General features: G+C 37.6%; 1 protein-coding gene across 1 annotated transcript in view; it reads left to right on the top strand.

Annotated features, from left to right (window-relative positions):
- FAT1 (FAT atypical cadherin 1) overlaps positions 1 to 27,078 on the top strand; it is a gene marked incomplete at its 5' end in the record, with an annotated part of 108,182 nt that overhangs the window by 19,452 nt on the left and 61,652 nt on the right. The window contains one exon of the mRNA XM_082482827.1: positions 14,091 to 14,405. Coding sequence (XP_082338953.1) covers positions 14,091 to 14,405 — 315 coding nt within the window. The remainder of the gene's footprint in view (positions 1 to 14,090; positions 14,406 to 27,078) is intronic.

A 27,078-nucleotide genomic window follows, 5' to 3' on the forward strand; every position in this document is an offset into this window, starting at 1 on the left:
TTAAAGTCTAATAAGTCATTTCTAGTTTTCTAGTTGCGAGTCTCCTTTTTAGCTGTTAGGTATTGATTCGTCAATGTGCATGTGAAAATTTGCTTACAAATGGAGGATTTCTCATTTACTTGATACGATAATCTTAACCAAAGAGAATGAGCATATTTTTTTAATCCAAAAGTTCTTTGCCTTCATGACTCTCCTGTTCTGAAGTTTTTACTTGGACACTAACAAGTTCAGAAACATTTTTTTTGTATGGCCTTTTGTTTGTTTTGATTCATATGCAAAGGCAAATAATAAAAATAGTATAACAAGTACTGATAAGTGTGGAATCCCCTATGGATACATGTGTAGAAATAAAATCTGAATAAATAAATGGATACTTTGTAGGTTAATAAATCTGCGTTTGTCAGAACAAGGATGAAAATGTCTTTTGATGCCACTGGATCCCAGATACTTTAATCTCGTGACTTCGTTGATTTGCCTTGTTCTCCTAGCACATGCATGCCCACAGGTACACCAGCTCTTCTTTGTATGCATAAATCTGCTTAGGAGCAGCATTTCTGTTGACAGCAATTAAGTGCCATTGTGTATATAGCTACCTGGTGCAGTAACATGAACAGCAGTAATAGCCTGATTTCCAGTATTCCTCAACGTGCTACTTGCCTTTTGATAGTTATCCATATCTTTTCTTGCTCAGAGCTGGTTTGGGAACTGTCATTGTTAACCAGCAGTTTCTGCAACTCAAAATAGTCTGGAGACTGAAAGCTTGGAGCAAAATCGCAGCAGTGCAAAACACGAATCAGTATAAGTAACATGCACATGCTAAATGACATTTTTTTTGCATGTGATTTGCCAGTGTTGCTGTGGAGCACAGCTGTAACTGCTTCTTACTAAAGAGGATGACTGCTCTGTTGAACTTGCTGAGCCTTCAAAGTTACTTTTGTGGAAGTAATATGAGGTAGGCTGCAATTGTTCAAATTGCAACCGAAAAGGGAATCGGAGAGAAATGCTGTGTATGCAGGAAAAAGATTCTTTGGATACGTAGAACAATTTTCCTTATTTAAGATGGTCATTAAACTTTGAGATTTGCAGACATAAAGTGAAAATACTTGTTGCAGAACTGTCCAGGTATTTTAATAGTTTGCAGAGGTCTAAACAGCTAGATCCTTCTGGATCAACAAACCAGTTTCTGTACAATTAAATGTGTTGCTCTTGTGCATAATTGGCTTCCCATGCGTCTCATTATTTTCCTTGTAGCCTCTTCTTCTGCCTAAGGGGGACCTTGGTTAATCTGTCAACTCCAGTTAGTTTTGAAATTCCTGGGGCCATTTGCAGAGGAATTTCCCCTTCAGAGGCTCCCCACTTCCCAGTTAAATTGTTAGAGTGGTAGTATAACCACTCGCATTGTCAACAATTCCTTAGTACTAGGAAGACAGGCAGTGAAGTTAGAGGGATTTTGCAGGTGAAGCCTTCTAAAGAGCACATATGCATTCATTTGTGTATGTGTATAAAAATACCTTATGTAACTTAAACAACATAGAAATCCTTTGCATTTTTTATGCATATGCAAGTACACATACATTCTAAAAATGTGGTTAAATACATTTCCTTCTTTGTCTCTGATGTTCATAAACAAACGAACGATAGACCTGTAGAACCCTTCACTTGTTTCTGAATTACCTACATTTCAGTAGAAATTCTCTATTGGTCATGAAACTGTAGTAAGAGAGCAGGATTTAAAGGTAACTGAAAAGTGTAACGATATTATCCCAAAGTATTTATGCTTAAACATAGTTACTTATTCTAATTTTATGATACTGTGTAATTGTATTTCTTGGGCTGTAGAAACTAGTTGTGTCTTTACCTGGAGAGACAAATCTTCCCCTCAATAAGGGGGTGGATGACTGGAGCAGTGATTTACATCAGATCCTGCAAACTGTGCTCATGTCAGAGTAAGAGGAGCTGCTTTTGTGGGTACTAAGAGCCCACATGCTTGGCCCGGAATCCGCTGGCAGTTTGTTCTGTTTTCACTAATATTTTATAAAGCTGCTGTAATGCTGATGTAGTAGTGCGGTCATGTTTTTTCAGCATGCTTTCTCTCAAACCATGACTGACTGCTCATGTTAACAGCAAAGCTTGCTTTACTTGCTCTCTCTTCAAAGAAACGTGGATCATATGTGGTTGTATTATAATAATTTTTCCTATTGGCAGAGGAGTTAACATTTCATTTCCCTAATGTGTACTCATCAGGGGGTTTTTATGTCTCTCCATATCAAGCTTTAGCAACATGGTACTGTTCCTCTGTATAGCAATTATATTGCCTGTCCGAAAGCCTGACATACAAGCAGCCTAGCTGACAGAAATAAGCTGGAGCTATTAAAATAACCATAAATGAGGCTGACAATAGGAGCTGTCTGCCATTGTCCCAAAAGATTTTCTGAACTGGAAGTAATCAGTTGAGTTCTAAGGCAACCCCGTCAGGGATCTTCTAATTGCAAAAATTCCCGCTTGCCAGCCCCCGACTTCCTGAAAGCAAGTTCACAATCTTTGTGGACCTTAGCAGATTTATTACTTTTAGCCCAGACTATCTAGTACTGAGTCATAATTTCCGGGCATAATCTTTTGTGTAGACAATTTTAAGAACATGTTTTCAGAACTTTTTTTTTTTATTTTATAAATGGTCTTAACACTGTTTCCCATTCATTTGACTTGGTTTTGTACAAATGTGCAGAAAGCAGTGCGGCAGGAATTGGAACTCGAAATGTTACTGGGTCTAAATATTCTTTCTTTTGCCCCATGTTTTGTTCTACTTCATATATTTAACCAAGATGTGCAAAACCTGTTTTCTCAATGTTTTAAAATATAGTCTGTATTTGGTGCAGAGCTTTATGCATGTATCACAGTATCACAGTATCACAGTATGGTAGGGATTGGAAGGGACCTCAAAAGATCATCTAGTCCAATCCCCCTGTCGGAGCAGGAACACCTAGACGAGGTTGCACAGGAAGGTGTCCAGGCGAGTTTTGAATGTCTCCAGAGAAGGAGACTCCACCACCTCCCTGGGCAGCCTGTCTTCGCTTCTAGGTCTTCGCACTATCTCTAGGTGCTTATTTAAGTGATAGCTGCTCTTAACTGTTGAACATTCTGTATTTTTTTCAAATCTCTCTGTAGCTACCTTGTATAAAAGCTACATGTAGCAGAGATCAATAGTGACCCTTTCTCTCCCTCAGTTTGAACACAATTCAAATTACTGCTGTCTGTTCGTAGCTCAGAAGTGAAGCATAAACTGTTCTGTGTTCTACGTTTTATGTCAAGGTGTGGATTTGACCACATGCTGGGGCTCTTTGGATGCCACGTTTCTCCCTCAAATAAGTGTTTACTATAAATGCACTGGTAATTTCTATGCATTTATGAACATGAGTCTGCTAGGTTTGACTGGACGCTGATAGTGTCTGACTGTTTCACCAGCTCCTCTTTCTGTTGTTCCATTAGTGTCATCTGCAGAAATTGTTTTATTTTGAATATAGTAGGTTATTTAATGGAATTTGGGAGTTTTTGAAAACTTGTACTCATATCAGATTTACTTAAGGTATTGGTACAAAACTGGATTTGACTATATTTCATTATATCTGGACAGTTCAGTGAAGTTAAATTTGAGTTATAAAATTGGTCATCAGTTTATTATGATTGAGTTTTTACTTTGTTCAGTTTGGTTTTCTTCAGTTAAAATCTCAAATGTGTTCTGATGATCATGGTTCCTATACTCTGTTAAGGGTCCTGCGTGCTCTAGGGACCACGCATGCTCTACAGTGATATTCTTCCCCTTCCATGTCCCAGAGCTTGCAACTGGGAAAGGGAGCAAGCAATGGTGGACTTGACATGTTTGAAGGTCTTGCACAGTGAAACAGCATTTGCCAAAATGTGCAAATTCAGTACAGTATCATCAGCCTGCTGATACTGATAGTGATGAGTTAATCAAAATTTTCTAAGCACTGATTTGTTAGAAAATGAGCAATTTGTCCTTGAAACAGTAACAAGAGTAGCTTTCTATTTTAACAGTCCTGTCTAAGCATGATTTCTCAGCTGGTACTACACAAGACACAACTTGAAATGTATACAGCTTTCTATTTCAAAGAGCTATAAATAAAATTTCATTCAGTTTTCTGGGAATCCGCCTTTATAAATGTTGACAAAGGACTTGTAATTCCAATATGTTACTTTCAGCTTTTTTGGTGTTTTTTTTTCCTAGCTTCTCGTGAGAGAAACTTTTCTGAGTGTTCTCTGAAGCAGAAATTTTAAAGTTTAAGTTTTCTCATTGCCTTTCTTCAGTACTTTCAAAGAAAATTTATATATATATATAAAAGTGGATTAAGACCACTGTATAGAAAAGTACTGAATATCTCCAGAAGTAAATGTGTAAAATCTAAATATGTGACAAGCTTTAACTATTAGAAGGAATGTTTATAGTGATGACAGATGTTAGATATTATCTAAAGACTTCTGGGGTGCATGTGAAACTCTTAACTCTGTAGCCTGCAAACATAATTTATTGCAGAATTTTTCAAGGGTGGTTATGTTTTTTGTGGGGTGTGGTTTTGTTTGGGTGTTGCTTTTTGGTTTTGTTTTGTGTTTGTGTTTTTTGTGTTTTTTTTTTTTTTTTTTTTTTTTTTAATTACAGTGAACCAGGTGGCATATAAAAAGTAAAGCCACTGGAGAAACTGGCTGCCCATGGCTTGGACAGGTGTACTCTTCACTGGGTAAAAGACTGGCTGGATGGCTGGCCCCAAAGAGTTGTGGTGAATGGAGTTAAATCCAGTTGGCAGCTGGTCACAAGTGGTGTTCCCCAGGGTTGGTTCTCTTCAATATCTTTAGCAATGACCTGGATGAGGGGATCCAGTGCACCCTCAGTAAGTGTGCAGATGACACCAAGTTGGGTGGGAGTGTTGATCTGCTGGAGGGTAGGAAGGCCCTACAGAGGGATCTGGACAGGCTGGATCCATGGGCCGAGGCCAACGTTATGAGGTTCAACAAGGCCAAGTGCTGGGTCCTGCGTTTGGGTCACAACAACCCCACGCAGCTCTACAGGCCTGGGGAAGAGTGGCTGGAAAGCTGCCCGGCAGAAAAGGACTTGGGGGTGTTGATGGGCAGCCAGCTGATTATGATCCAGCAGTGTGCCCAAGTGGCCAAGAAGGCCAAACAGAATCCTGGCCTGTGTCAGGAATAGTGTGGCCAGCAGGACTAGGGCAGTGATCGTCCCCCTGTACTCAGCACTGGTGAGGCCCCACCTCAAATATGGTGTTCAGTTTTGGGCCCCTCACTACAAGGAAGACATTGAGGTGCTGGAGCGTGTCTGGAGAAGGGCAATGAAGCTGGTGAGGGGTCTGGAGCAGTCTTATGAGGATCGGCTGAGGGACCTGGGGTTGTTCAGCCTGGAGAAAAGGAGGCTGAGGGGAGACCTTCTCTCTCTCTACAACTACCTGAAAGGAGGGGGTAGCCAGGTGGGGGTCAGTCTCTTCTCCCAAGTAACAGGTGATAGGACAAGACAAAATGGCTTTAAGTTGTACCAGGGGAGGTTTAGATTGGATATTAGGAAAAATTTCTTCACTGAAAGGGTTGTCAAGCATTGGAACAGGCTGTCCAGGGAAGTGGTTGAGTCACCATCCTTGGAGGTATTTGAGATGTGTATATGTGGTGCTGAGGGCCATGGTTTAGTGGTGGACTTGGCAGTGTTAGGTTAATGGTTGGACTTGATGATCTTAAAGGTCTTTTCTGACCTAAACGATTCTTTGATTCTATTTAAAAAGTAAATCAGAATGTGTTAATTTAAGGTTCAGCTTTACTTAGGCATAATGGAAGAATCATTGAGGTGTCGAGAAGTAAGAATGAAACTATTTCAAACTAGATTGAATTATGAGTTATGCACATTCGTATTCCTCAGACATGTTTGCAATCAAGTAATCTGAATTCTTAATGAGCTATACAAAAGGTAATATCGATGGTTTGTTGCTAGGTTACAGTCTTCCTAGCTGTACCTAATTAATGCTCCTGGAGAAGAGGAGAGAAGAATGGTGAACACCTTGTTTGTGTGTGACTCAAAGGCAAGCAATAGTTGCTAAAACTTTATGCTCTCTTTCACGGCTGCAACCAAGGATTATTTATATTCTGAAACAGTACGGTTTAGTCTGTGGGAATCTTCAGATGCAAGAAGTCTGATATGTGAGCAGCTTGCGTTGTCAGTGATAAGCTTTAAATTGCTATGGAGTTGAAGAGCAAATGATATCTCTGGGTGGCTGTTGCACTTCGTTCCGTAGAGGCGTAACCACGTAATGCTTCCTGTTCAAAGTGCATGTGATACAAGTAAGGAAGGCTGGCACTTTTCCAGCTCAGTGTATTTATCAAAAATATTACTTCTCTTAAAAGAGCAATTGTATATACTTTTTTTAAACGTTCCTGCTGCAAGTCTTTAGTATTTCAAGAGCTGGAGTGCAGTGCCTCTCTTGGCATTCTGCCCTGTTTATAGAGTGGACGAGCTGACATGTCACTTCTGCAAAAGGAATCTCATTCCATTCCTTCTTTAGAAGGAGATTGTTTCAGGCAGTTCACAGGATGGAGATCCTGGTCTTTTCAACTGACATTTTAAGGGCTGAGTAGTTCCTTGTCTCTGTGGCAGGACATACTTGAAATCTTCAGTCCTTAAGGATAGTTGGTTTGTATAGAATAAAGACCGGTATGATACTGTGCTGCCTTTGTTTGTTTTGGTTTTACCAAGTGGTTATTACTTGACTGATCATATAATACTAAATTTTGTTGACATTAGCACTGGATGCTGTTTTAGAAGAACTGAAGGCTTAAGGCTTAGTTGTTCCATATGCACTGGTGCTTGGTAGAGCCGTGAGTTACAGTAGCACAGCAGCCTCAGGGAAAGAAAGAATTTTTTTCTTGGAAGTTCAGTACATTACATGTTTCAAAACCTTAACTTCATCAAACTCTTTATGGCATGTAGGGTTGTGGCTGTACTTGACTGCTGCTTCAAGGCATTTCCCAATGTCAGACTACAGTGGTGGCCAGAAGTTATCAGAAAGAAGTTAAGAAGTTAACAGAAATATAGATAAATTGGCTGGAGGATTATTTTTTTTTTTTTAATTGCTCTAAAAGTGGAAAGAATCTGAGCTATGACACTGGTCACAATTAGTAATAGAATCACAACTTATACTGAGTACTACAGATGGGTGTAGTACTTGTAAATAGTGCACTCCAGTCTGCTGTAATCTGTTTTATCTTGTGCAGGTGGGTGCCATAACTATTACTAAATTTGCTTTTTTTCCCCAAGTCACCCTGTTTTCTCTTACTGTGTCTGTCGGGGAGCATAAAGTGGAGAAAAAAACCCACAAAAATCCCATGCATAACATGGATTGCACTTGCCAACTGTCCTCATTTGACTGTGCCTCTAGAAGTTACTCAAGGGGAAAAGCAGGACGAAAGAGTATGGATATGTTCCTCTTTGAGGCCTCTTGGGACTGCTAAGAATCAGACAAGTACTGCATCTTTTCCTGTGTCAGATGCTTTCTCCTATTTTGATTTTTTATTTTTTTTATTTTTTTTATTTTTACCTTGTCAGCTCTGCTATAGCCTCTGTATTTATACAGCTCAGGAAAATGCTTATCAGATCATGGCAGGTAATAATCTAAGAAAGAGCCGTGTATTGCTGGAAAGGCAAAAATAGAACATATAAGAAGAGATGAATAGGAACAAGAAGTCTGCCAAGGAAGTCATCTGCATTCTTCTGTGTTCGATCTGGATAGTGTTGAAGAACTACACTGTCACTAACTTGCACCAAAAGGCAAAGTATGCGTTAGAACAGATGCTATTTTAAATAAGATGACCTGGGCAGAAATCAAAAGTTAATTAAAGTGGAAAGTACCAGTTTTGTAAAATGTTTTGTTGGTGGGTTTTTTTTTTTTCCTGGTCTGCTCTGGTTGTGCAAGTGTGGAGATTGTAGTAACAACCTGAAAACTGTCTGTTCTGAATTGCATACCACTAGAAGCCAAAGTACGATAGTATTATATTTAGTAAATTTTACTGGAAAATCAAAACAACAAAACCACTCATCCATGAGGCACTGTGATTCTTTCTTTGTTTTAACAAAAACTAAGCAGAGTTCCACAAAATGTAAAGCAGAAATATGGCCAGAAAAAATGTAAACTTCTAGGAGCTGGGGTTCTTTGGAACCTTGTCCACATAAAAAGCTAATTTCATAAATATTAATAACTATCTGGAAAATATATGCAGCCTATCTAGAAGTAGCAGATTCAAGTAGTAAACTGCAGTCTGTGCTGAGCATTTTCCCCAATTTGGTTTTTAATTCAAAAGATCATGTAGACCTTGGTGATAATTTACACTGCAGTGACTTACCATTTGTTTAGAATTCAGGGCAAAGTTGCAGTCTGTGGTGGTGTGTTGGCAGACTAGTGCCACTGAGAGACAGCGTGCCTCTGTGTTTATAACAGGCTTAATCTATTAACTTTTAAAACTTTGATTTGGATTGGTTGTTCATTGAAAGTCGTATTTGATCAAAACCTTTTTTCATGCAATTCTGAAAATACTGCCTTTTTTCCCCCCTAGAGATTGCTTTTAAAGCAGCTGAAGAAGCTTTTTTATTTGCCCAGCTTATTAGAATTTAGATTAATTAAGTTTGTAATCAGATTTCAAGCATTGTGTTCCAGGCCAGGGATTTCTCTTAGTTTCTTTCAAACGTCACTCCCAGGGTAAATTCTGCTAAACTGCATTTTCATGCTTTGCTGAGAAATGATTGCAGGTTTTGATTTCCATTACAGAATCATTAATATTGTTAATGAGAGTTCTCATGGATAAGCACGCTTAAGGAGGATCATCCCTGGGAATTGGGGGTATTATAGTTTGAGCGTTTGTTAATTAGATAGAATTGGCATATGTAAGACTGTCAGATTTGAGGTGGATTTATATGTTTATTTTTGTTTTAAGAATGACTTTGGTTGAAGTGACTTGGGTTGTGGAATTTAAATTGGAAGTAACATTGGTTCTTGTTGAGAGTCAGGTTAACGTTCTGATTTTTCCTCAGTTGCTGTATTCATAAACCAGCCTGTTCCTCCGTATTGAATTCTGTCCAAATTCTATTCTATAGTATTCACTTAGGACTTTTGCCTTCTTTTAATGAAATTGATAGAAAAGTCCTATTGCATCAAGTGGGAACAAAATCTGGTCTAAAATTTCAGACATATGAATATTGTAAAATCAGCTCTGATGTCCTCTTGCAGATGACTGAGAAACATTTCATCAGAGCTCTTTTGTACTTCCCTCTGGTGGTTAGTGACTGAATATGAATTTCTTTTTATCCTGACCACCTGAAAGGCTTCAAGATTGCATATCCAGCCAAGTGAAAAATGTTTTTGGAATCCTTGCTTCACTGTATTTTTTTGAACAATAATATTTACAAGTCTTTGGGATTGCCATACATGCTGAAGATTCTTTAGTGGTTCTCTGTGGAGGATTTCTCTATTTGTCTTGCTACATAAAAAGCAAATGGTTTGTAAAAGTTAAAATTGCAAAATTGCCTCAGTGTAGAGAATGGACGGGAAATTTGCTGATTAAAGATTTCTCTGTGAATGGGAGAAGAGTTAGAGCAGAGATGGAGCTTTTACAGCGTTGAAGATATAATAGAAGCACTTAAGCTGTACTCCCTAAATGTGCTTTGCACCACTTGAAGAAAAAAGTGAAAATACTTTCTAGGAGCCAAAATACACTGTTGAAACTGATTATACTGATCAAAGTCTTACTGATGCTTAATGGATCTAGCTGATTGCGAGATTAAAACAAATTAACTCTTACCTAGATTGTTTTATAACTTCTCCTTGATATATGAGTTCCCATTGTTTTTTGGGTTTTTTTCCTCTACTGTCTTGAGAACTACTAGAACTAGAAGCCAGTGAATTTACGAACTCACAGAGTGCTTTCAGACAGCATACAGTATTATGCAGCCCTAACATGTAAAATATGCCACAATAGTCAATGTTTGCAAAAGCCAAAAGTTGGCACACCAACCAATGATACTTTAAGGACTAGTTCTAGACCTGTGATTTATTAGGAGAACTATCGTTATCTTAAAAAAAAAAAAAAGTCATCTTACTTGAATTCTTCTTTGGGCTTGTGTGTTTTAGAAGGTATAGTAGACTACTGAAGTTTGCATGCATTTGTATTCATTATTGTTGCGTAGAAATTAAAGATGAAGCTGTTAGTGTTCTCATAGGCAAAATCAGGAAAGATTTAATGTTCAACTTGCAGAAGCAGGAGCAATTTCAACTAGAGTAGTGAGAAAAGTAAGGTGTTTTGTAATTACTGATGTAGGGTCAGATTGTACAGTAATGTCAAAAGGGAGAAAAAAACAAGTACTCTGTTTAGTTGTGTGCGTTTTGTGTTGATTGTGTTTTGTGCTAATGCAGAACCAGAAAAAATTCAGGTTTTGGTAGTCAGAGCTTTCCCCCCCGCCCTCAGGCATGTGTACTGGATCAGTATCTGTTCCATTTTATTGCTGGGTGGAAACTGGAAGAAAGCTGAGTCATATTGATAGATCAGTCCATCCCTTCCCTCACTGTGCCTGCAGCTTTGAGTGATGAAGGAGAACTAGGTGTGGTGGCCTCTCCTCCGCCCCCCTTAAGTGCAAGTGGTGAAGGGTAATTTTTGCTCTCTGTCTTCCTGTCCCCCTTTGCATGGCTTTTATACTGGAGGAATGTTATTTTGAGCCTTCATTTTTAATATTGTCAAAGTAATCCACTTATGTGGGATGCCCATCTCTACTAAGTTTTCCAACTTGCATACGTACCTGTCTATTCCATCTACTTTAAACTGTAAGTGGGGTACATGGGGGGGGTTTTAAGTACCCTTTATGCCTCTATGAAATGTTCATTCAGGAGTTGATCTGTTGATTAGTGTTAAACAGTTAAGTAGACATTTTTGCATATTTGACTGATCATAAAATTGTTTTCCTAGATGCTTCCTATTTCACTTCGTAATTATAAACAGCACATACAGAAGAAATGTTCACTCTACAATTCAGGATCGGTTGGGTGAGAAACATGAGAAAAATGAAAAAAATAATTTTAGTGAATGAGATTTCACGTTACTTTGACTAGTGCACACTTAGAGTGTGGGTGACCCTGTAAAAAATTTGGAGATGTTCTGAAAGCCAGAGCTACCCTGATGGGTAAACATGTGCTACACGATGCGGTCAGATTATCAGACAGATTACAAGCCTTTCATTGAACTGTTCTGCAAAAGCCAGTGTAAAATATTCAGAAATAACGTCATATATGCAGATCTAATTTGAAATTAAAGGCTAGCCAAAAAATGAAGCTGCCCATGTGTGCTGTATCGTACTCTTAGTCACTACCCCTATAATCTTTGTACGCATTTCTTTTTGATACTGTTGTTACTGGGGTTTTGGTGTGGTAATTTTTTTTCCCCTTTGTCCCTTGTGAAGTATGTGACTTCAGAGAAGGGACACTTGAGAACTGATAGTCCACAAAGCAAAATACGTTCAGTCTTCTTTTTCCTTGAGTTAGGCTTTGATAACGAAGGTGGTAGAATTTGTAAATACCAGGTGAGCAGATTGCAGGAGGAGAGCTCCATTACCACAACAGTCTCTTTTTATGTTTCTTTAAAATCAGGCAAGGCTATCTTAAAATTAATCTGCCACTTATGATATAGCTACTGTTAAGAAAGCAGGACAGGCGTAAAATGATAACGGTTGCTCAATTCAGCACATAAGCCTGCCCACATTGTTCTGCACGGATTGCAGGCAACAGGGCAGCATTGCTGGAAGCCTTGTAGGGAACTGCTACAGCCTAGTCTTGTGTTTGGTAGGACAAGAAGGTTTTACAAAATTTTCCAAGGCATTCATGGAGTCTACCCAGACTTAAGATGAAGTGCTTGCGTGCCACATCCAGCGTTTAGGTTTAGAAGTGAGGCCACAGTAATTAACAAATTTATGTACTCCCAAGCAAGTCTTCTGGCTGAAGTAGGTGCAAAAGGTGTAGTGTGAGTGAGTTACAAAAATAGAATCCAGATAACTGGGTGTTCAAGGCTTCGTGTCCATTTTTAAGATCAAATTTATATACATTAATGATCAGAAACTATGCAGGTAACCACAGCAGAAATCCAGTGACTACACAGGTTTATTAGTTTTTTTAAGTAATAAAACTACCATCAAACAAAATATAAGTACTGATACGAAGAGCTTAGAAATGTAAAATGCCAATATCCTTAAAATTAACACCTTGGCTTAGTTTTTGATGGTGTTCCTCAGCAAAGAAGAAAGAGGAAATTATAAAGCCACCAGTTTGCTTTCAAGAAAACTTTTATAGACTGTATGTAGTGCATGTATATTTTCGAATTGCAGTGCCCCTCCTTTTTATCCCAGTTCTGAAGCCGTTGACACTATATATAACCAATTTCCACACTGACATCTGGTGGTAGTTCTGAAATGCTGTGCTGCTTGAAATGCTATGTATGGGTATTTTGCAGGTCTAAGCATTAGAAGTTATCTTATTGACATCTTAAAATTTCAGATGGTCATCATCAGACTTTTATGCAGCTTCCCACAAGGCAAAGAAAGTAATGAATAAATGAGTAATTCCTCAATGTTTATGTTGTTTTGCTCAGATGGTATAATGCATTAAAAAAAAAGTGTCTGGAACGTGTGAAGGAAATGATACTTGAGTTAATTCCTTTCCTGTAGAACTCTTGTAGAAGCACAGTGGCATAGTTTTATCAAGGTCCTGTTTTACTGATGGTGTATATATCGATGGTGTGTGGAGTGCTCAGGAGAAAGGCCACATCACGCACAGTCACATTATGTGGCTGAGTCCAGGGTCCAAAACTGGCTGTCGTGGTGATAGTTTGACTCATCCGGCTCCAATCCTGATCAGGCTTGGTATGTCTCAGTGGAACAAACAATAAGAGCCATGACAAAGCCCTTCAAGAGTTCCACAGAAATGGTTGCAAGGGTTTGCTCTGTCCCCCACCCTAACGTGGATCAGGTTCGTTTTAAGTTCTATTTAGCCAATATCTCAAATCAGACAACCCGTAAGAGAGCGACTGGATCAGGAAAAGGAAAATACAAAGTTTTATTATGCCATGGCTCTGTTTAATATTCTCCATCATATAGGTTACACCACGTCACGTACCCTTTTGACATGTGCATATAGTGACTGTACCTGTAGAGCTGCTTATAAAAATAGATCCGTATTTCCTTCACAGTGGATAAAAACTTGAGTCTGTCATTTCAGTTTTGGCTCAGACAAGTTCCTGTAGACTCAGCAGACAGATTTTTATTAAGTTTGTGAATTGTGTATCTGTTTCTTAAATGGTAATTCATTTTATGTGTGTAAAATTGAGCTCAGTGCTGCTTTCCATTGCCAGAGTAACGGCAGCCATTGGTTGGTCCTCGTGCTACAAAGGTTAGGTTCAAGTGTAACTTTTGTTTTCTTTTCTGTGAAATTTCTGTGTGAACCCAAATAAGCACTTAAAGAAAATTCAGTTAACTAATTCATTTGGGCACACAGATAAGAATGTTTCATATTTAAGTAGCTGCTCATTAATATGAATAATTGTAAACAGTTCAAGAGTTTGGCATCTAAATCAGATAGTTTAACATGGTATAAAATTCACTGTAATCAGTGATGAGTAAAGACGGTCATTCAAGTCCCAAAAGACTGTGAATTACTCATAGTATTTAATCTTTTAGGCAAAATAGCTTTTATGAATAGTGCTAATTGATCTGATAGATCTCAAAGGATGTTGGAAAGGAAATTAAGTAATATATTGTTTTAATATCTGTAATGCATAATTGCTGAAAATTATTGAAGTAATTTTATTTTTTTGTGGCTTCAGGTTAGCGCCAATACGTTTGTGTATATTAACACAGATTGGAAAATGTGCCAGTTATTTTAAACTTGTATTCATTTTTATTTATTCATTTATTTAAGCTTGTTGCTTACCCTATTTTTACCCACTTCTGTGTATTTATTGAGCGTTTTCTATTTATCTTTCTTCCTATTAAACAGGTATTATTGAGACTGCAGATCGCCTGGATCGTGAGACTACTTCACATTACTGGTTGACTGTTTACGCAACAGACCAAGGCGTTGTGCCTTTATCATCTTTCATTGAAATCTACATAGAAGTTGGGGATGTTAATGATAATGCTCCTCAGACCACAGAACCAGTTTATTACCCAGAAATCATGGAAAACTCACCTAAAGATGTGTCTGTCATTCAGATTGAGGCATTTGATCCAGATTCTAGCTCAAGTGAAAAATTAACCTACAAGATTACAAGTGGAAATCCCCAGGGATTCTTTTCAATAAACACCAAAACTGGTAAGTCCAATACAGTCTCTTTTTTTTTTTTCATATGAATGAATCAACATATTTGTGTAAATACATAAACCGGCCAAAATCAAGGTCTTTGGTTTAACATTGTAACTGTGCTTTCACAATAGTTGGAGTTAACCTGGTATCTTGGGCTGTGTCAATATTAGTAAGTTATACAAACAAGTAGAAGAGGATTTAAGAGTGAAGCAGTTGGTTCAAAGTACTTGACAACCACATCATGCGCGTTTTGGGAAGGTTTACCTCAGAGTAGTTCCACTCTAGACAGGTCAACACCCATTTGCTTTTTTGCTTTTGTAGTGCAGTAAATATACTCTTGGAATACATATTTTGGCTTAGTTTCATACAAACTGTTTTTAGCAGACTCAGTCTTCCAATTTTCAGGCTTTTTTTTTTTCTTCCCCCAAGGTAGCGTTAGTCTAAGCGATGCAAGCCATTTATTAACTGCAAACTCACTTGTCCCACAGTCAGAAGGGACTATCTTTGTAAGTAACCATTGCTGTTGTAAGATATAAAATCTGGAAGATAATTTGCGGGTGTGGTTGTTACGGAAAGAAAAGAAAGAGCTTGAGTTCAGTGCTTGTTTAGAAAGCTTCAGAAAAAACATTGAGGTTTTAACAGGAAAGCAAAATACAAGAAACAAGTGACCTTTTAGTAACTGTGAGTTACAAATACTGAAATGTGTGTAGGGCAGAGAGACAGGAAACAAACAAAATAAACCATTTTATCTGAAGCTACACAGCAATTCTGAAAATGATGTAAAGGTTACCTACCATCCCTTGCTTCTGAATGAACATAGAGAAAATAGGACATATGCTGGATGTTTTTTCCACAGATCTTTCATAATGGTAAAGAAGGTTTTGTTTTTTAATTAAATAATATTTTGCTGGTTTGGGTGCATCTTAGCTTTTCATATGTTGCATTTAGGTACTATTTCACAGTACAAATTACAGGAGATGCTTCTGATTCACTCAGCCAGACATTTGTTCTCAGAATCCAGAGCTTTTTAGACTAGAAGTGCTGTAGAGGAGTGGAGAGTGATTTAATCTGTAACAAACCTAGTAAGTAGAAGGGAGTGATAGAAGCCTAATTCATTTAGCTCTGAAAGCCTTAATCATTTAGCTCTGGCTCATTCATGGAGGGAATTTCAGGGGATTTAAAGGAGCAAAAATGGGGTGAAAAATGTTTTGAAGGCTGGGTTGATGCTATGGCCTTCATTCTGTTTCATAGTTGTTTCAGCTCAGGGTATGAAACGCTTGTGTGCTGTATCAGCTTTAATTGCTGTGTCAGCAAAGCTCTGAGTGCAAACACAGGTATGTTATTTGGGTTATTTCTGACAATAGCTTCTTTGTCAGCATGTGCTGCGTCTGCTTGTGAAGACATTGCCAAGAGGGACATAAGAAATAGCTGTAGCAACCGAAGATCTTTTAGCATAGTTAAAGCCTGTATCTAAATACTATATTTACAGAAGCATTGGTTTTAGAACAAAGGCAGCCTAAGAAGTAAAACAATAAAAATTCAACCCCAAAGTCTTCTAAAGTGAATGCAGAAACTGTGTGTGCTGTATTTGTCTTTGTCTGCTTACACATGATGCAAAAGAAAAAAACTTCCACTCATCTGTCTACTTCCCCACTCTTTCCATTTTTGAAAAGTACTGCTTGCTTGCTTGCTGCTTTGATATTCTTGTCAGCTCAATCGGTGATATTGATAAAACTGGGAGTAAAATTGCCTGTGAGTTGTGTGGAAAGCACTGAATGACTGCAGTGCTCAAATTGCGAGTGAACATAAACGCTACCTATATTCATTTACTCTTTACTGTTTAATTGGACAATTATTTTTGGTTGCCATTTCTTTATTTTTTTCTGTATCTCATTTTCTCTTCCTTTTTCTTCTGGTCCTTTCCTACTCCTCTCTGTCTTCTGTATCATTATGCAGCACTTTCCAAACTTCGATTTTAAAAAAGACACTTGCATGCCACCTTACCTAAGTTTTGAGACAAAGAAACATCTTTATTCCTATTCAACGGATAGAAAAATTAGGGCAGCAGGAGATTGTGATTTGTCTTCAGATAGAGTTTGTAGTTTTCCACATCAGTAGCTTACCGCCGATCTCATTTATGTTAGAAAGGGAGCTTGAAGGAGCTCAACACACTACATAGTGAAGTGATAAGGAACACTTAATAGAAAGCTAATAAAGATTTTCTGTCAAGAGAGTTTCTTACTTGCCTTTATTGTATCATGCATACTGTAGAAGCAAGCGGTGCGGTCCAGAGTCCTGTCCTCAGCTCTGTGTTAAAGGGGGAAAAAAATCCCAACAAAACCAAATGGAGATTATTATTCAGTTATATTTCAGAATGCAAGCACTGAGAAGAAGAGAATCTCCCTCTGATTTACATTCAGCAGGATAATTATTTTTTTTTTTTTAGAAATATATTTAAAATTACAGGGATAGGTAAATTCATTGATGTCTGTTACTGTTAAAATTGTAACGCTGCTCAATAGCCATAGTAAATATAGAGAGGAGGGGAAGAGAAGAGGTGGGCAGAGGTGAAGGGAAACCTCTTTGGCTGGTTTCTGTTGTGTTCCCAGAGCGCACTCATATAGGTTCAATGAACATTAAATAGCTAGCTCATGTATGTTGTCTTATTATATGGGATACGGGACTTCATGCGATCTAATCGTCTGTCTTGCTTTTCCTGTACGTGTTTGGTTTGAAACGCTCAGTCTGCAGTAGGCACTAATGTAGTGATGAGTTTTGACTGAGGTTATCGGGATCATAACTTCCCAAGTCTCTCTTCTGTGTACTAGAAATCAAATCACCATCCCTGGAGATATTTAAAAGACATGTAGACGTAGGGCTGAGGGACACGGTTTAGTGCTGGATTTGGTAGTGTTAGGTTAACGGTTGGACTTGATGATCTTAAAGGTCTCTTCCAACCAAAACAATTCTCTGATTCTATGAAATACATTTAACCTGAATACATCTTATTTGGGGTGAAAGTGGTCTCACTAGGATGTTAAGGAGTTGAAAAATCACTTTAAAAGACACTAGTTATTGTTGTAGTTATAACGCAATATACTTTATCTCCCTCAATTAAAATAGGACTTGGCTGAAGAGTACATTTGGCGAGAATTAGTGAGAGCAAATCCTGTCTTGTTTGCTTATGCAGGTGTGGTACCCTTGTTGGACTTTGTGAAGCTATGGCACTGTAAGGTATTCGTCAAAGAGCAACCTTCACAAGGCCCCAGGTTTCCCTTCCAGCCAAAGGGGAGATAGGGCTGGAATATGAATTGAGTCTTTAACTGTATCCCATTATAACATTGAAAGTGACAGGGTAAGACAGTTAAGCCTGTGTGATGTTGTTACTTTGGGCCACTGCACGGCCCCAAAGGCAAATTGAGGACTGTAATGGCATTCAGTCTGAGGCAAGGAAAGGCTAGAGCTGGGATTCTTAAAATATGTGGTGAGTGCTAAAAATATGTTCTAGTTGATGCTATGTTATTGTCTCCTCTTCAGGTCAGGGATCCATCTTTTTCTGTCTCTTTATGAACGTAACACTATGGTATTGTGGTCCATGGCTAGAACTCCCACACGTAACAGTAATGCAGCTTATAAATAGCAATAACCTATATGTAACCTATGTCAAGTAAAATGCGGCTTTCTGTTCTCTGTAGGTAACTAATTAATTTCTAGAATTATATAGGCTCCACACTAAGATGTCTATGTCTTTGTGCAATAATCCTGAATTTTTAGATGGTGAAACTTACTGACATGGACCTATGTAGGATATAGTTCATCTTTCACAGGAAGAAGAGATTTCTTTTCACGACAGGAACTATTGATTGACTGATCTGTTTCTCAAAAATGCTACTAGCTGAAATGAGCTTCTTACAGTGATCAGTTTCTGAGTATCCCCTTCAGTAAATCTTCATTGGCACTTAAAAACATCTTTCTTATTTTAAATAATAATAATATAATTTAGTTAAAGAAACATTGCTAAGTTTTTATTTGCATGCAGAAATGCTGTTTCACTTTTTGGAGCAGGATATATAACACAGTACATCACATTAAAGCAAATGAAATACAATTTTCTTTAGTTTTGCAGCACATGTGAGCTGGCCAGGTGGAATAAAAATAGTTATCATAATATTATTTGGAGGAAAAAAATAAAGCAAAGACTAATTCAATAACTTTCATGCTCAACCTGAACACAACTGTAGACAAATATGTAAGTTATGGTAACTAATTTATATTTGCTTAGCTTCTTGCAAAATAGCTTCTAATTAAATACAGAAGTAATTGACAAAAACGATGGTGCTCCAAGGCACTTTAATATGTTTAGATGGAAGGAGTTGGAGTTGGCAGAATTTGATAGCTATTCGGAACATATGTCCTGGGACTCTCTGGTTAATCTCACCACTTAACCCCAGAGCTATTGCACTGAGGATCAGAAAAGATTTGCGCTTTTAGCAACACTCACGTAAAGCAAAGGATTATAGTAAACAAGTTCTGGGTTTTGTGCTTTGGAGCTCACAATGTACAATGTTTTTTTTGGTATAACAGAAAGTAGTTTAGTAAGTGTTTACTGTTTATTGTGGGTGTGGTTTATTTGCTTGTGAGTTGTTCGGGTTTTTTTCTTTTTACATTTTGTAATTACCTTGTAACAAGGCCAAAGACTTTGAAACTTAATTATCAAAGTATTCTTTGTTGCCAGTCTTTGTATTTCATTGGATGTATTTGCATACATTTTGTATTGTATTTGCTTGAATTTGTATTTGCTTGAGAAAGCAACAAATGGACAAAAATGGATGCTTTGAGGAACAAGTAATGTGCTGTTTCACTTAAAAGTTAGTGATTCAACTCCAGTCTAGTAAAACTTTTCAGTCCTGCAACATCTCACTGATGTAAACTCTTGGTTGTATTTACCAAATAAAATTGAATATTGCATTGCTTCATTTAAGTTACTGAATATTTTTATTTTTACATAGTCATATTGAGTGGACAAATTTCTATTTTTTTTTTTTTTTTCCACCTTTGATTCTTTTGTATTATAAGTTCTTAATTTGCTTTATTGCTGTTGAGGAGGAATGTTGGAAGCATGACAGTTGATAGCAGGATTGCAGTAATTTTTAGAGAAAGTGGAAGAGGTAATTAGTATGACGTCTACTAATAATAGCTGATAATACCATTGTATATTAGAAGAAAGCTATTCGGCTTTAACTGATCAACAATAATGGCTCAACAACTCATACGTAAAACATGGACCTTTGAGAGCTAAGGAGAAGGTCTTTAATTGCTGCAGAACTAAAGTCATTAGACTGAACTCGCTAAACAAAAGCAGCTCACTGAATTCCCCTAGGCACTGTATCTGTTTCCATCTGCATGGAAGAGTTTTGCCATGTCACGAGTTTAAAATATGGCTACTGCTCAGTGATACAGCCTTTGTATAATTAATATCTCAAAGATTGCTGAGTTAAGGTGCCTGAAATAAGCTTGTAGTACTTCCTTGTAAGTGGCAGTATGTGCATTAGAATGGCAAAAACTGCATTTGCATAGTGAAAGGAGTTCCAGTTCTCCTTGGTATTACTAAGCCAGAAACTGGAGTCTTAACCAGGTGTCCGTACAGGGTGGAGGAAGACGCTTGTAGTTTTTTGGGATTAACTTGCCCATGTATTCAGGCCAGAAATAATCTCTGATCTTTTTGCCAAATTGGTATGCTTATTTCCACTCCCCCAGGATTTCTGTTCCATTTATTGTTCCGACTAGATTTGCCTTGAGGAAAGACTCAGGGTTGGGTAGCAAATAACACTTTCTCTGGAAGCCATGCCTTACTTCAGAAATTTAAAACAATAATAGCAAACGAGGCGGGGGGTTACTCAGCGTTGCTTCATGTAACAGTTTTGAGTCAGATTTGCAGAAATGCTGAGCGCAAAAGTATAGCTTTCGATGCCTTTAATGCAACTGATTGAAAATGATGCATACCTCCAAAAACTAGACTTGGGTTCATAACCTGGACAGAAGAATGACAAAAATAATATTGAGTGTTAATTTCCCCATATTTCAGTTTTGCAGGTATAAAATAGGAATAATTGCACAGCCTAATTGTTTGAGAGTGTTGTGAAGATACATTCATTCATATTTATGAAGTACTTGGGTATTATCATGAGAATGCCACAGACGTTCCTTTGAGAAAATTAGTAATCCTGTGGTGTAGGAGTGAGACCACTAAGATATGGCCTTTCTTACATAGGGAATTCCAGCAGAAGCATTGAGTAATTGCCCGTTTCAGAACGTACTGTGTTCTGTGCTCCCGAGGAGGCCTGAGTCTGTGCGCCTTAGTGCACACGTGCAAGACAGTCAAGTTAAGATGATATGGCAGTCTTGATTCGGGAATTTCCTCGTTTGAGTGACTAAATCTGAAGATAAGGATTTAATATTATTTGACATAACTTTTGCTCTTTTCCTTTTTTCTATGCTCTTTTTTACTATCTCAAGTTTTTGAAAGTACTTACACTAAGTTGATCCTGTGGCAATTTAGGATTGTGGCAGGTCTTTTTTCATAAAGTATACCACACCTCAAAACATGTATTATAAAGTTAACATCAACCTTGAAATTAAGTGCTAATTTAAAGGTGTTTTTATATATGCAATCCCAAAATAGAATGATATTTTAATATAAATTTTGTTCTATCAAACAGCGTGATAAAAATTTTGGTAACACCGAGTCTGTGGCTCTTGCTGTCTGTTAGTCTCCAGTAATCATTAGAGCTTTGTAAAGTTATAAAACACTAAAAGCTCATGGGCAAATCATCTACCTCATACGATTTTATCATTTCACACTGTTTGTAACCTTTAAAGCAGTATTTTCGTGTGTGTGTGTGTCTGATTTGGAGACTGAGTGAAGTGAAATAGGAAATGGTTATAGCTGCAAACAACTTCCATAGGTTTCCGATAACACTGGGGAATTACTTAGTGAGGAAATGAAGGGCCAGTGACCGCACAGTAGTATTGCTTGATTTTAACAAAGGAAATCTTTGCTGTTTAACTACTTGTGGGTTTTAATCCCATTTGACCTAATATTTTGGAACTTGAATAAAAGCAGTATTACTGCATTGCACACTAATATGATTTAAAGTTAAGTAAAAACCCAAACACTGAAATTGTTCTTGCTACTTCCGTAGCTGGCAAACAATGCCAGGCTCAGTTATTGTTCATTCATGTCACACCGCTCGAAGCATATGTAGCAGCCTCCATGTGTCCAACTGTTCACTTGTCACATGCCGAGAAAATAATGTATTTGATTACGCTTTCTTTAAAACAGATTTTTTTTTTTCTTTACCTTTACTGAAAATGTGATCAGAATTATCCCAAATGTTTGGTAAACTCCTGCAACTAGAGAGGTTTACATCAGTAGACAAGAGTTTGCATAGACGTACATTTGGAAAGAGAGTTTAATTCTGGAAAAAGCTACTTTTCCTTTTTAAATATTGTTTAAAGCATTTCAAGTGCTATTAGACTAGTGGTTTTCAACTTGGTCTTTTTTTGGAATGGGGAAAACAAGTTCATATCTGTGAAATGTCTACTAACATTTTCGCATCCACTCACTCTACAATATTTGGGGATTTAGCACTTGAAAAGATTAAAGACTTGTTATACTATAGGCAGCTATTTCAAAAATTATTTGCAAGCATTCATCTAGAGATTGCTTCTTTTATATTTTAGGTGGTGGTGTTGGGGCTTTTTTATTTCTTTCATTTATTCTATTACATCTCTTTGGAAAAAGAGTAATTGTAGGAGCTGGGAAAATAAATGGAAAACACAGCAGTCCTTCCCTTCTCCTTTTTCTGTCCCTGGAACTACATAAAAACTTCAGGTCATACTCTGCGTGATCTGTGTTGTAAAGTAGGATTTCAAAAGAAAGCGAGGTTTTCTTTTAATTTTTCCATATTCTGATGCAGAAATGGTGATGGAGCCAGACTCCCTCTATATCGTCTGTTCTTTTGAGCTGGAATATATAACGTGCGAAACTATAATTCTAGCCAGGGAAGAGACAGTGATCAGATACTGTTGTGAGCTACTTGCATAGTACCACCTTCACTCAGTATAATGGCTTTCAAAGATACCAGTCTTGCCTTCGTAGGTTCTCTGGGTAGTGTTAATGGAATTTCTGTATATAACAACACTATAATGTTAGTATTGATTAATTGCCTCTTAAGAGAGGATACTCAGAATTAGTGCCCTGATTCACGTCTAGCTTGGCTTGATTTTTGAGTGATGAAAATAAAAGATCAATCCCAACAAAAACATAGTTCCACATGATGTAATATAATTTTTCTATCTGAAAAATTTACAGTGGAGTCACAGGCAAAGGCTAACTATGAGCCAGCTATAAAATTCTTCTTCAGCTTTTCGGAGAGCTGAGACGAGACCTTTGGCAGAGGTTTATGTGATCATCTGTCATCAGTGTTGCATAAAGTTCTTTACATGTGGTTCAGTTACAAAAGCAGTTCCCTTTCAATCAGTAGATAAAAGACTGCAGTGCCTTCCAGACTCATCCTAGTAGTATTTTGTCCTGTAAATAATGTAGGAAATAACAGGCAATTAAAACAAAACAAGAGAAAAGGAAGGGAAAAAAAAAGGCAGCAGCATTGTATAAATTTTCAAATTCTCACTTAGAAATGAATGTTTTAGGGTTTAGATGTTTAGGGAGTTAGGGGGCTGCAAACAAACAAAAAAAAGCGCCTGTAATGGTGTGGATATATCCTGGTGTTCTTAGTGTCATTTGAACAACTTTCTCTGTACTTTTGTAAATGCATATGTCATCCATAAACCATCCTTAGCATCAAAGGAGAGACGATAGTAAGGACAATTTTATCTAACATAGTCGTTATACTGTTGTCTCAACTTTTCCTTTCATATGAAAGATTTAAATGAGTACTTGAAGAAAATGGCAAGGTTATTTGTAGGCGTAAGGCTGCCCGGAACCCTGAAATATCTCAAAGTGCTAGTCTGTACCTTGTTTATCCATATACAGAGAACACTGGAATAAGGGGGTGGTTTAAAAAAAAAAAAAAAAAGGGGGGGGGGGAGGGAGGGGATTATTTTTATTCATAGTGTTAGATAAGATGATGTTTTTTCTGGCATGCTACTCTTAGTTCCTGCCTCATTTCCTTCAAGATAAAAATTTTTACATCCAGTGTCAGTGCTCTGGTAAATGTTGGAAAGGCCTCTGCTGAATCACACTTTTAATTCATCATTTTCAAGTCTTTCAAAAACTTTCCGTATTTCAACAATATAAATATAGTTCTGTTTGTTGGCTTTTTAAGGAGGCACATTCTTGAACCTGTCTACAGTTTTAAATTTAGAAGACTGTATTTTCAAATTTGATGGCCAGTTCTGAAGTTGACAAAGCAAGACCAACTGTCTCTTGCAACTTAGGAACTTTCTTAAGGAAATCCTCATGGTTTGAATTAATAAAAAATAAATAGTGAAATAAATGAACCATACAAACACACACAAATCCAGTGATGACCATTTGGAAAGGGAGTTTCCCCTTTCTGTAAGCCATAACTTCAAAATTTGAAGCGACTGGATATTGTCCGTAACAGTCAGTTAGCTAGTTTCATATCCATTCTCTAAAAATTAGTTAAATATTATTTTTCACATTTTCTTATTTTAAAATGTAATGTTAGTTAAATAAAACATTGTGACTTTCTCAGATGAGTTTGTCTTTCATTAATTGGTAATTTTATCTAGATTAAAATGAACATTTTTAACATGAAGATGAATTTTGTGTGTCTGCTTACTCCCCTGTTATGTTCTGGGTTTTTTGGTGGCATCAATTACTAGTATAGCGTTGGAATGGAATTATGATCTACACCTAAGCATGAAAGACTTCTGGTTTGTGCTGGCAGTATTTTATGACCTGTACACGTTTAGGTCCAATGGGTGGTCTCATTTGTCTTTGTGTAGATGAAGTCTTAGATGTGCTCAGATAACTGAGATCAAGCCCTTCCCTTTACGGTTTTGTTTCCAAGGTTGTTATAATAAGAGAGACCGGTTTTAAAACTAGTACTTCTGTTCAATTTTCTGGCATCCTGTAGGGTTATTTGGAAACTCTTTTCCCAAAAGACTCTTCCTTATTATATGTTAAATACTAGGAAACTTTAACTAGACATTTTAATTTCTTATTTTACTGTAATTATCACTGTAATTTATCAAAAAGTTTTAAACAGCTGTTCTCATACTTTGATACTACTACTTTTTTTTTTTTCAAACTTTCTACTCTTCCCCGTAATACATTTCCCTGTTCATAGGATTTTATTAAATACCAAAAAGAGTTTGATAATTTCTCATGTTACAGTCATTCTCAACTAATGCTGTCATTAGTTATATGCTGTAATAGCCACCAAAATACTGTTTTGTGACTAAAAAACAGTCTTGGTAAAAACAGTTGAGTTGCATAAGACTAATTGTGACATCAAGGCAATAGCCAACATGGAAATCTGCTCTGATATTCCTCTTTGAAATGTGTATTCTTAACTCACTATAACAACTTCAAATCTCTGTATTAAAGTTTAAGTTGTTTGTGTAGCAAGGTGTAGTTGCAATGCATGCAGACTTTGACTTTATGGCTGTTGTTATTTAACTATAACTACAAATCACAGAATCACGGAATGGTCAGGGTTGGAAGGGACCTTCAGAGATCATCTAGTCTAACCCCCCTGCAATGAGCAGGTTCACCTAGGTTAGACAGGAACGCATCCAGGCAGGTTTTGAATATCTGCAGAGAAGGAGACTCCACCACCTCTCTGGGCAGTCTGTTCCAGTGCTCCGTCGCTCTCAAAGTAGTTTTTTCTCACATTTAGATGGAATTTCCTGTGTTCCAGTTTGTGCCCGTTGCCCCTTGTCCTGTTGCTGGGCACCACTGAAAAGAGTCAGGCCCCATCCTCTTATCATCCGCCCTTTAGATATTGATAGGCATTGATGATATCCCCTCTCAGTCTTCTCTTCTCCAGGCTAAACAGACCCAGATCTCTCAGCCTTTCCTCATCAGAGAGGTTCTCTAGTCCCTTGATCATCTTTGGAGCCCTGGACTCTTTCCAGTAGTTCCTTGTCTTTCTTGAACTGGGGAGCCCAGAACTGGGCACAGTACTCCAGATGTGGCCTCACCAGGGCAGGGTAGAGGGGGAGGATGACCTCCCTGGATTTGCTGGCCATGATCTTTTTAATGCATCCCAGGAGACCATTGGACTTCTTGGCCACAAGGGCATGTTGCTGGCTCATGGTCAGCTTGTCCACAAAGACTCCCAGGTCCTTCTCTGCAGAGGTGCATTCCAGCAGGTCAACCCCTCACCTGTACCGGTGCATGGGACTGTTTCTCCCCAGGTGCAGGACCCTACACTTGCCCTTGTTGAACTTCATTAGTTTCCTCTCAGCCCAGCTCTCCAGCCTGTCCAGGTCTTGCTGAATGGTGGCACAGCCTTCTGGGGTGTCAGCCATTCTTCCCAGTTTTGCGTCTGCTTGTTGATGAACACTTTCAGTTAACTCAAAGCGAAAAGTTCAAAATTAAATTTAGTTTAGCTCCTTGTATTCCGGAAAGAATATTTGCCAAAGGTAAATAGCTTTACCAAAAGCGTAAATTCCAAAGACTGTGTATGTTATTTGTTTGTGAATTTCTCAATCTTCCTTAATCCACATATGTGTTGCAATAGTTTTATGGGAGATTAATTGTGAAATTATAAAACTTCTGTGACAGAGGAAGTGACCTCAAGACCAACCTCAGTCCTTTAATAATTGGTCTTAAATACTTCTCTCAACTGATCATGATTTTTTTAAAACGTATTAACAGCTTAGTGCTGGCTACGGTAAGCTGAAAAATGGATTTCCTTTGCCCAGGGAAAAATCCCCAAAAGCCAAGTTTGGAAAGGAGCGTGGGGTTTCTTTCTTTGTTCAACAACTGCAAATGCAGTAAGATTACGTCAGGTTTGAAAAGATCTTTCAGGATGACGTGAGATCTTATGGCAATAATTCTGTACTTAATATTGAAGATTATATGTCTCAAAATGAGATAATAAAGGCAAGCGATGAAGATCAGGTTACGTAAAGAGTTAATTACTGAAGGCATTTGAGCTTTGAATTGGTGTGGCTTTAGTATACCAGATGGTGCTGAAGGCAAGAGTATTTTTGCAAGGTAAGCAAAGAGATAACAAAAACTTATACTGTTCTGTTGATAGTAAGTTCAAAGATTATTCTACAAGAAATTTGTCATCATTTACTAGTTTCCTTTCAGTAATCGTACTTGGGTTTTGTTTTATTTTCCATTCAGAATTATTTTAACTATTTTTTAATTGCTTATTAAGTACCTTTTTTATTTCATCTTATACTGCTTATGACTTACAGTTCTGGGTTTTTTTATCTTTTTATGTATGAGAGGATCAAGCTACCAAAAGAACATGATTGGCAATGAAACTGGATGCATCCTAAATGCTCTCAAGTGCTCAGAATTCAGGATCATAGACTTAAGTTTATTTTTCTGTATAGCTATCCGGGGTGTGTGTGATTATATATGTAGTCTTTTTCATTATTCCCCAGATAGTGTTACTAGTAAAAGAATCACTGCAGAAGCAGTTATACCACTGTCTCAGTAAATCTAGACTGA

This window comes from Vanellus vanellus (assembly GCF_965231255.1).
Source record: "Vanellus vanellus genome assembly, chromosome: 4".
NCBI classification, from domain to species: Eukaryota; Metazoa; Chordata; class Aves; order Charadriiformes; family Charadriidae; genus Vanellus; species Vanellus vanellus.